The following is an 11,409-nucleotide window of genomic DNA, read 5'->3' on the forward strand; positions in this document are numbered from 1 at the left end:
AAGTGCTGGTCTCATTTGAGACATAATTGGATTCGCAGCAAATACCTTCAAAAAAGCACAGTGAGACAACCAGTGCTACCAGGACATTTGGCAACTTGAACAAATCAGAGTTAGGCAAAGGTAATTGTAAAATTTTATTTAATTTATTAACATTTAAAAGTTGTATTTTTTCCTACTCTGCTGAAGCACTCTAGCTATAGTATAAGTCAGCATTTCTCTCTCCTCACCCCCCAATCCCTCAACACTTCTTTTAGGAGATCTGTTCAAAAAAAAGACGCAGGTAACTTCCCCTCAAAGACCTGCTGGGCTTTGCAGGGCAAGAGCTTCAAAAAGGGCCTAAACCCAGCAAAATTGTATTAGTCCTCTGTGAAGAGAGGCTGAATGGTGTACTTGCACCCATGTACAAAATGGGAAGGGAACAAGCATTTTGGTTAGTTTGGCTCTTCTTAGAAAGACTTTCTTCCAAAGAATTTTAAAAAAAAATCAGAGCAGTTTTCTTCATCTGCAAAGCCAGGGCAAAACCAGTCAAAGCAGCAGCTACGTTGCCCATTGCCTTTGAGGAGATATCAAATGACAGAATTGCTTTAGCCTGGTGTGTAACTTCCATTCTGTGCTCATTTAAAGCACTGCCATGCTATGGGGTAGTTCAGAGAAGACGACTGCTTCATAGGACAAGTTTTATTTTCAGCTGAAGACAGCGGCAGATGGTTCCCTCAGCGCTGCCGGCGGGCTGAAGATCTGGTGATGGGAGTTGTTTTGGTGGGGGTTTCTTCCTCTCTCAATTCTGCTGATAGCTCTAAAGAGAGGAAAATGTGTTAATAACCAGCACTGCACTGACTTGAACAGAGAAAGCTATGGGTAACCCAGGCAGTGCTCTGAAGCCCTACACACCTCCTGCCCATCACCAAAGGAACACCTCCCCCTGGGGCCAAATCTATGGTCTGTCACTGCTTCTCCACTGTCACTTTTTGAGCGTACATGCAAATGCCCTACCGTCCTCAGAGCTGCTCTCATCACTGGAGAAGGTGATAACAGCTTTTTTGGGTCGAGGGTGCTTTTGGGCACGCTTATGGTTTCGAACGGCACGAGGCTGGGGTGTGACAAAATCTTCATCCTTGCTGGCTGCGCAGGGCTGGCGGCGTGAACCTGTCAAGCAAATAATAATTAAAACTAACTAAATAAAAGGTAGCAGCCGTTCTGTCTGTAAGGGTGAGGAAAAGTCCCTAGGTGTCTCTGCTGGACTGCAAGACCGGGGAAAGGCTGCAGTCTCACAAGAGGAACGTACTTGCTGCTGTTGGTTTCTGCTTGGCTGGCATTGGGGTTGCACTGCCTTCCTGGCACGTCTCTGCTGAATCCAGCCCTTGGTTATGGGAAGCAGCCAGCTTCTGCTCCAGGTCTTCAGCCAGAACCTGGTGGAGATGTAACATAGTCGGAAGAAAAAAGAAAACAAAAAAGAGAAGGAGGGGGGAGAGGAGTATTACATCCATAGCTGAATTGTCATCAGGTTCTCTGATTAATTTTTGAGACTAAGGAGTAGCCTGCTCAATAAAGAGAACTGCAAAGCTTTCTCAATCATTGTGTTAAAAAGCAATTGCTTTCCTGGCCTGGACACGGGTCCCCTGTCCTTACTTTAATCTCTGGTTTGCCGCCGGCTCTGCGGAATCGAGACAGCACAGTTTGGAAGCAGCTGTGGACGGCTGGGTCTTGAAGCTTGTCTGCAAAGCAGTCAAAGTTGTCCTGCAGCTTCTGAAGGCCACGCTCCGAGATGGGAAGCAGCGTAAGGCAGTAGGACAGGTCCCGATATTGACGCTCGGTTCTGTAAAGACAAAGATTGCCCTTAGCTTTTATGAGAAGGGGCGCGTAAGGATGGGCACATCATACCTTGAGGTACAGCACGTGGGGATGAAGTGTTTCCTGTGGGTGCTTCTGCCCCGCAGAACATGAGATTCAGGTGGTTCTGCTACGGGTCAGGTCAGAGTGCTGTGCTGTGCCACACCATACCAACCACTTCACAGCCACTGCTGTGTGCTCCAAAGACAGCAACTGAGTGTCGGTTGCACGAAGGCTCTGCTATTAAAGAACATGGTCACTTGTTTAAAAAGCCTCAGAAGTTATTGCTGGCTACAAGGAAAAAATACACTCAGTGACGTGAGGGCTTCTCTTGAAGGGCCTTATTTTGGCTGAATAATACAAAACCCTGGTTGCTCATTTTTGCACGTCTGAGATAGTCTCCAGCAGAAGCTGTTCTTCTTCTCTTTCCTGGCCAGTTACTTAAAAACAGCCTTTTTCATCAAGACAAAGTGAAGAAATAGCAACTGCTGTTTCAAATGAGGACTGCATTCAAATTCCAGCAAAAGAAGTCATTTTAAAAAAGAAAAAAAAGCAGCAAACTAAACCTTTAATATAGGTCACTGTGGCAGAATGGGAGGAAAAAAAAACCAACAAAAAGCACAGCTGGGCCGAAGCTCCCATTATTAATAAATACAAATCAGAGGGCCAGAAGTCTGTCTCATATGTACCCGCAGAATGCAGTGTCCAAACGCAGAAGGGTGGAGAACAAAGCTGCAGCATCCAGATGCTTGCACATTTGAAGTCTGAATGATACTTGGCGCATTGCTATGTTTAGAACTCCAGAAAGGCTGAGGAGGGTGACAGTGGCTGCAAAATGTTTTGTGATGAGCTCCTGTTTTACCCTGGAGTAAGTCTCACTCTAGCATTACCACTGGTGTGCATTAAACTGATCACCTCTGTGGTACAGAAGTATTACGGCATTTCAGTAAAGGCTAGACATGGCTTATGCACAGGTGGCTCTTTACAAAGAGCTCACCAGTGCTCCTGAGAGGCAATTTTGGAGAGAGGAGCCACTCTCCGCTCCAGCTCAGGAAACAAAACACAAATATTTCTGGGGAATATGCAACTCCCTGAGGCAGCTAAGCAGGTTGCATGCCCAAGCACTGTGTACCAATGGCCAAGATAAGCAGACACAGCTTAAACCTCAAGGGCAAAGCCACAATTATGGAGAAGGAAAACCACAGGAATGGAGGATGCAGGGTGTACCAAATCCAGTGGAAGGTAAAATGAAGATATCACTGAAAGCACATGACAGAGACAGAAAAATTTCTACTAGCTTCTTGAGGTGGGGGGAAAAAATAGCATAAATCTCTGTCAGTAAAGTAGGAAAGGAGCAACAACAACAAAAAGTGCCCCAAAACCCAGGAAGTAAAACAATATCCCAGATTCATGGGACGGGGCCTGCACTACACATGCTGTAATCAGCACCACAAGCAAGGCGTTCACATCTTGCAGACAGAGCAGAGGAAAAGCCATAAGTGTACAGCAGCACAAGTCCTCGAGTAACGAAACTGAGTAGTCCAAGGCACAGAGCCAGTACTGCGCAGCCCACGCACACAGGGCTGGGCTGCTACTGACTCCATAGTTGAGATCCCCCCAGGCAGGGCTGCTGGGGAGGGCCCAATTTCTCAGTGGCACACACTGATTTATTAGCCGAGATGCAAGGGAATAGCTTGTGGAAAAGGACCACAAAGGTGCATAAAACCCACACGTGGGATGTGTCCTTGCTCAGCTGAAATGCAGATCTAAATTGCTGCAAAACATTTTCACTGAGAAAGGAGGGAAGGGAGAGGGGCCAATCACGGTGTAGTAAGACCAGAAGCCTTAATTAATACATATTTATCAATGCATTTTTAGGAGGAAGAATGAAAAAAAAAAAAAGGTGGGAACCTAATCCAGGTTATCTCAGCATTTGCCACGTGATAAATAGGAAGGGAACCTGTTACAACCACTGTATACAAGCTAGTTTCTTCTAACGATTCCTAAGAAGCAGACTTGCTTGTCAGGAAAATTAGGATTACAGCCCACCTGGCAGTCCGGAATCGCTGACAAAGTTTCTCCACCAAGCTCTCTGTCTGTTTGTCTTTTGTAATATAGGAGAAGAGATGTCTGCAAAGGAAAGAAATGGCAAAATTGAGAGCCCAGAGAGGAAAGATCATTTCTGCTTGTACTGAGATGCTTGCAGCTGTCCTGTCCAGTGATCAGCTGGGTGGTCCTCCAAAGGAAGACAAGAGAGCTCTGCAGGCAGGTTTGGTTCAGGAGAAGCTATAAGCATAAATATATTTAAAATAGTAACCACAGTCCCTGCTGGGGGACAGCTGCTATAGCTTAATGTACAATTAAAACTGCATGTTTGAATAATAGCATCTGCCTAGGATAGAGCTAAGAAATCCAGCTAAAGCAAAGACCCTTGCAGGTCTGGAGTGAGAAGTGCTAGTGTCTGTGAGAGGTCTGGGTAGGAGGGACACTGAAAAGGCTGCAGTGTTGACTTGCGAGCAGCTCCTTCCATCCAACTTTAAGAGCATGCAGCACCTCGAGAGAATCTCCTCACTTGCCAAGCTGCACTGGCAGATGCGTACATCTGACAAGGAGATATTGAGGGGAGCTGGGTGGCATGCACTATTTTATTTTTTCCTCCTAAAAATGTTCCCATAAACCACTGAATAACTTCTACTTATTAAGAAGGTCCTGCTGGCCTCCCTTTTCTGTTGTATCAACATTTCTGTAAACTTAGGCTCAGTGAAGTTGCCAGCGGCCTTGATACAACTGCTCTAAGCACACCCTTGTTCAGTCTTTGTTATGTCTACAACCACCACACCAAGTTGGTTTTTAAAGATATGGAACAGAGACCATATCCTCAATAGTCCTCCCTTTGCATTTGTTCCAACATCAATTCATCTTTCTTTAACTTGAGTGACCAGAACCGTGGCAGCACTCCACACAAGGTCTCACCAGTACCACCAACTTCCCTATACATAAACCAGAAATAACCGGGCTGTTAAAATAGCAAGTGGAGTGCATCTCTAACTTTAGCCATACCTTTACAGCAGATATTAACCATTTCTAAACATTCAACCTTACACTTTGTTCTGCTAGTTTTCACCTGTTATTACTGTAGCCCTCTGTATGAATTAGTCCTTTAACAGTAATGCTCCCCCCACTACCCCTATCTGTTCTACACTTCTAAATTCTCCAGTTTGGCAAGTATCCCTGGAGCATAAGTCACTGCTTCCTTCCTAGCCCTTGCTTTTGTCCACCGTATTTTCTGAGTTAAACCGGATCCTCTCCACAATGTAAGCATGTAATATGGTGCTACATGGGGAAATAATTCAGTTTCAACTACTATTCCCTTTTCCCCATTTAAAGGGTATAGTGTGGTGTGCTAAGTGATGATCAGGTCTTCTTTAAAATTAATTAGCTTTAGACTTATTTGATAGCTGCCTACTTTGTTAAGTCAATACTGCCTTTTCTCTCATTTGCCACACACCTCCCTGTATGTTGCTGGAAGTCAGAAAAGTCCATCTATAGCTGTCTTAACCACGCTAATCCCACTTTAATGCAAGCGCTATGGTTATTATTCTCTAGGTCTGTGGCAACACCTCCAGTTTGATATTTATTAAAAATTGTACTGAAAATGCCAGGATTACATCCCATTCTTTTTATGCATGCCATCTTCATACTTCTCTGGGATGATGTGCTTCCCTGTCAGACACTAAATTCCCCTTCTACGTGTGCTGTATTTCCCATTATTTCCCATTACCCTTCTTACTGAAAGCTGAAGCAAAACATCCATGTATTTTTGCAGCCATAAATTATTTTCAGTCTCAATTTCAGCCTCACCAATAGACCTCTTCTGTACCCTGCAAGTCCTACCTGTCCAAAATTCCATCTCTCTTCCTAAATGCGCTGGAGTCTCACGGACAGAAGGATTCTAGTTGAAAAAACCACTTGAGATTTTACTGTTCTTCTCTTCAGCAATACTTTTGTTTTGTCCAACACTCCCCTCTGCAATCCACTGGGAATCAGGCAACTCCGAAAAACCCTCATGTGGTTAAGTTTGAGATACGAGAAGAAAATTTCTGAAATTTACCACTTCAGATATTTTTTGTGCTGTCTATGAGCAACTGATGTCCTCAGATGGAAATATTTCAACATGTCTCTAAACTATGGAGTAAGGATTTCTTGAAAACAAAACCAACCAACCCATCCCAATCTGTTCCTTTAACTCCAGCTTTTCTAAAGTCCAGTAGGCCACCAAAATGACAAAAGTGACAGAATCTTTAAAATCTGTTGTGTTCTCTTAGCGTTGCGTATACAGGTTCCCATACATAAAGCTAACAGCTTTCCTTTTCTAGGAGGAAAGTCATTTTGAATGAGCTGGTGGAAACTCTTTTTGGAGTCTCTCCTCACCCCAAATATGTGGATTTAGAATCTATTCCCCTCAGCATAACTCCATTTCAGACACAGACTGAAAAAGCCAGATGAATGAAGAACAACTGAAAAAGCATTTTGAATACATCGCTGTAGTTTCTCTTCCTTGGATCTTGTATCCCCTTTGCATAAATACAGTCCCAGCCAAAAGAGATTTCTTTAACTTCAGAATACCTCATAATAGTGTGGAAGGATTCCTCTTCTACGCCACAGTTAGGATCCGAGAGACGACTGATGATGTCTGGAAGCAGGTTATAGATGGCATTACCCTGTGCAGAATACAAGGCTTTATATGAGGTATGGAATTGTGAAGGACAGCTCGAGTCAAGCCAAACAAGCTGCCCACTTGAAATAACTTCCTTTCTCCCCACCCCAAATCTACTGACTGAAAACATCAGCTTTTTGAAACGAGCTGTGGACAGCCAGCCAAATGTATCCAGGACTACTTGGCTGAAGCTAAGGAAGAAAGATATGGAACAGAAGAACCAGCCAGCCAACAGGCTAACACCAACTGCAACCCTTGGTTTGCAACAGCCCTGTTCTTTGGCAGACTTGGATGCAATTTCTTTGCTTTCCAACCTTGTCACAACCCAACAAAAAGCTTCCTGAAAATGGAAACTTACACAGCAGTTCAGCTCAAGGAACTGCCTCCTATCTTGGCTGAAAAGGTCCAGTTCAGATTCCCTTTTCCACTGCTTTTTCATGGTTTTGTCATAGACACCGCAGAGGTAGGAAGTCAATGCAGTCAGGTGGCTGGCTCTGCTTTTAACAGAGCAAGCCAAGACAGAGAAGACCCAGCATCACTGCAGCTTCTCAGCAGTAAATCTCAAACTCTGAAGGGGCCTGCAGCAGCCTTCATGTTGAATGAACAGTGTGCAGGGGTAACACTTCAGTTTAAGTGCCTCAATATCACACAGCCAAGGACAACTTTGAAAGGTTTCAGAGATGATGTGAGCCATAAGGTTGGGGAGCTCTGTTGTAAGGCCTAAACTGCAGAAAACTGTTCCCAACCCTGTGCTAGGCATACACAAGAAAGCAAAGGGACAAGGAATTGGTTTGGACCCTGTCTTCCCATGTGAATGGATAAGGTCAAATTCAGCAACATCAGTGTTAAAACAAAACTCATGTTGCAAAATTTCCTTTGTCTACCCTCATTTAGGCAACATAGAGGGACAGACAGCTGCTCTGCATCACTGACACCTTCTCCAGAACTCAACTCTCGTGCCATTGACCCAATCTCCACCAGCCGTTCCCCACTCTTGCGAACTAAGGTCCCTGAGCATCCACTTGCCTTGCTGGAGAGTTCACGAAAAAAGTTCTGAGACAATCCCGCGATTTCTTCCTCTGGGTCTATAAGCAGAGTTGCCATTTCGCTCACTTGGCCTTTCACCTTGACCATGTCTTTGAGGATGAGGTGAGTCAGCACCAGTCCAGCCGTCTGCCTCACGCTTGGGCAGGGGTCCCGCAACCTAACAGAAGCGTACAGTCACCACAGAAAGCAGCTGAGCTGGAATATCTACATTACTGATACCCATGACAACCTACTCCACAGCCCAGGTCTGTTGTCTCCCTGCACTGACACATTCAAATTTGGTTCCCTGGGTCATTCTCACCTTCTGGAAGTCCAGTGTCACCATTCCACAGAGCTCTCATCACCTGACTTCTCCCAGTAGCATTACCTGGCATAGAGATGTGATGCCCAAGGCTCCACCTGGTTGGGGAAACGGATGGCCAGATCTCCTGCTGCAATAACCAGGTTGGATCTCACACCAGGCAGAGTGGACTTCTCCATCATAGTGAACAGCAGGCGCAGATGGGAGTCACAGAACTCGGAGCTGGCAAGATAAGATACATAAAAGAAGGCATAGATACCAAAATCTCATCTCTTAGAGAAACACACATAAATAATCTATGACCACTCTTTTGTGTTTGTTCTCTCCACTGGGAAAGGTGTTGCAACGTTTCCTTGTGCTTTAGTACTAGGAAGGGTGGGAAGAGAACACTGGGCATTACCTGATCATGCAGAGTTTGCCAAGAGCCAGGGCTGCAGCAGCCGAGAGCGCCGGATCACTGTAGAGCCCAGGGCTGTTGCAGATCTTGAGCACCAGGGGAACAAAGGCTGAGAACAGGTGCTTCCCTAGAAAGTGGGGATAAAGAGAGCAACTATGAGAGCACTGTTTGTGCATCCCTCTTGAAGATCAGTTACTCCATTTATCCCAGAACTCCTGCAAACTAGACAAGCTGCTTGACTCACCATTGAAAGACCACCTCCAGAGAGGCAAAGAAACAGGCAGCCTACATAGAAACTGACACTGCACAAAAAAAAAAAAAGAGTGTTTCCTTCTGAAGGAAGCAGCCTTCCTCGTTCTGGATCTTATTGCCCACCATACCTGTTTTTTTCACACAGGCAAATGGAGCCAGTGCTCCTTGGTGGCAGTCACGCTTACCATCGAGAAGTTCTGTCTCACAAATACTGCGGATGAGCTCAGCCTCCGTGTCCTCAGCTGAGGCTCCCACGAGGCCCAGCTCCTCCTCCAGAGTGGTCTCGTTTCCTGTGCTCTGTGCAGAAAGAGAAACTGTAAAAAAGATGACGGGCAACAATAACCCCTTCTTTCATGAAGTACTCTTCTCTCAGGCAAGAGGTGCATGCATGTTACCAGCAGCATGAGCAGAGTTGAGAACAGACTGATGTAGAGTTTTATAATCCACTTTTCCCCGAGAACTGAACGAAGCGGTGAAGGGTAGTCGAGGACTTGTCAGTCCACATGCCACAGAACGCCAGTGAAAAGAAAGCCTAAGCTACTGAAGCTACTAAGTTGAGACAGACATAGGACACATCTGGCATCAATGCCCGAGTCTGGCACAAATTAAGGAAGGTGCAAATCCTAAAAGCAAGAAGTTCAAAGCAGTATTTGAATTGCTGGTCTTGTGAGCAAGATCAGGGGAAAGTTAATAGCAAGGCAAAAGCAACACAAGTGAAGAAAAGAAACACGAGTGTTGCACAGGGACCAAATCTACAACCAACTGCTGCTTCTTGAAAAATCTCAGAGTAACCTCCTTCTGTGTGGGAAATGGTAGTGACACTGATATGCAGGGGGGAGAAGGAAATAAACTACAAATTTCTCTGGACATACCAGTCTAAGCATCTAATAGACACTGGATACCTAAGGACACACAAGATGTTTCTCTATTCTTACCCAAGAAAGTCAGCCTCACTACACTCTGGAAATGTTCTGAGGTAGACCTAACCAAACAGGACATTTCTATCACACAGATCCTATTTAGAAGGCTACTATTGAACTTTCATAATTACTTCCTATGGACCAAGGTTCCAGAAGCCCTTTTCCAAAACTCAGGGTGCAAATGGGTATTTGTCACCACTAGCAGCAATTGCAGAAGACTGCACTGGTGATGAGTGGAAAGGAAATGTTTGCCTGAAGCAGGAAGATAAGCATGGCCAGGACATCACCCTTCATTCCCTCCACTCTGCCTGTTCAAAACCAAAGAAGAGTGCGAGAGTTTTACTGAACTGGGTCATTCAAGGACCTCAGCTCTCCCTGTCAATCCTGACCAACTCATGTCCATTTCTGTTCCCAAAGTGTGCGATACCCCAGACCTCAAGCATCCTCAGGAGTACATTCTCTAGAAGTTTGCTGTGGCAGTAGCAGGGACACCAGAAGAGCTGCCCATAGGAAAAAACCCTTCAGTTCTTACCTGGCGTGTCTGCTGCTTCATGCTGCTGTCAGAATGCTTGTTGTCCTTCTTCTCTCTGAGGACCCGGCGCCTGCGTAGCTCTGCAATAACTGACACTTCCAAATATGCTACCTGCTGCATTGCCACCTGTCCCACAAGGGACACCAGGTGCATCAGCAGGAGCGTGGGGAGACTGCTAGCACCATCAGAGACTCTGCTGGGAGAAACCCCTGGATCTGGTGGAGAAAAATTACTGCAGTTCAGTGTTGATATAGATTTCTTTCCCCATCAGTTACTGCCAAACCTCACTGTATAACCCATCTCTGCGCTCCACAGAATCCTTCAAAGCACTAGCACCCTTCCACACCAACACCTCCACTAGCCTCTTAGCTCTGTTCTCCTCCTGCAGTTACTCTAGGCCACCCAATTGCAGCACTAGAAATCATAGTTACAGATTTCCTTCACCAACCTCTTTCCTCACTGGCTTTTTGCCCATCAGCCTCCTGTAGCTTCTCCAGTGCTTGCTGACTGCACACCTGGAGAATGTGAGCACATATCTCCTCTGGGCCTTCTGCTAGCTGGTAGATGAGCATCACTGCTGCCTCCATGAAGGGGATCCAGTGACTGCTTGGCTGGGCAAAGCCTGATGAGAAGAGGGAGCCATGTACCGCACATGCCAGTGATGACACAGGCTGTCTCGCAGCCCAACTCCATCTCCTCCGAACCTTCTGCTGACTTGAGCTCACCTTTACTCACAGCCTCACTCAGGGACCCAAAGAGCACGTGGTTCTGCGGCAGTCGAAAAGGTGCACTGCTCTTGCTCAGTGCTGGCTGCAGAAGAGAACAGACAGGTCACTCTTACCAACCAAGAGATCATCCCATGCCCATCCTGGTACTTAATCTTGCTATGTGCACGATGCGCATCAAACCCGTGGCAGGGACATCTCACAGCAATGACATTACTGTCACTTTTGAGGGCATGGTGGCAGCACTGGGTGGTTTTAAAGCTTGGCCAAATGATGATCCCAGGCCAACATAGACAGTTCCACTACTTCTCCTTAAATCAAAATAACTCTTGAAATATCAAAATTACTCTCTTAAAATCTGATATTATTTACTCATTCTCCACAATGAATTAAGAGGAAAGCCTTTAGAGCATCTTCAGAGTTATCAACAGTAAGTCAACTAGATGCCCTTGCCTAGGGGTACTCCAGAACCATGAGGTTTTGGGTTTCGTTCAAAACCAAAATATCATCAGTAGAAATAACAGAGGATAGCTCTGGATCCAACACCACCTCACACACAGGCTTGTTGGATATACTCTGTATGAGTCCCACCACATTTTAGGTTAGAAATAACATGATCCAGAAAACTACTAAACCAAGTGTGACAATGCCAACAATAGGCCAACAAGGCAGATATCATGGTGGGAGT

The 11,409-nt window shown here is 45.6% G+C and overlaps 1 protein-coding gene across 1 annotated transcript; it reads right to left on the minus strand.

The window, feature by feature from the left end:
• Positions 1–993: 993 nt before the first annotated feature.
• LOC104546293 (condensin complex subunit 1-like) lies at positions 994–10,806 on the minus strand (the record flags this gene model as incomplete). The annotated part of the gene is given in 13 exon segments (XM_010191650.1): positions 994–1,045; positions 1,047–1,146; positions 1,286–1,409; positions 1,630–1,816; positions 3,880–3,960; positions 6,457–6,551; positions 7,574–7,751; positions 7,962–8,117; positions 8,296–8,419; positions 8,730–8,841; positions 9,997–10,211; positions 10,457–10,618; positions 10,722–10,806. Coding segments are annotated over 13 exon segments (1,671 nt in total), but the record flags the coding sequence as incomplete, so codon positions are not given.
• Positions 10,807–11,409: the final 603 nt, after the last annotated feature.

This window comes from Mesitornis unicolor, unplaced genomic scaffold (assembly GCF_000695765.1).
Source record: "Mesitornis unicolor isolate BGI_N332 unplaced genomic scaffold, ASM69576v1 scaffold49469, whole genome shotgun sequence".
Lineage (NCBI taxonomy): Eukaryota > Metazoa > Chordata > Aves > Mesitornithiformes > Mesitornithidae > Mesitornis > Mesitornis unicolor.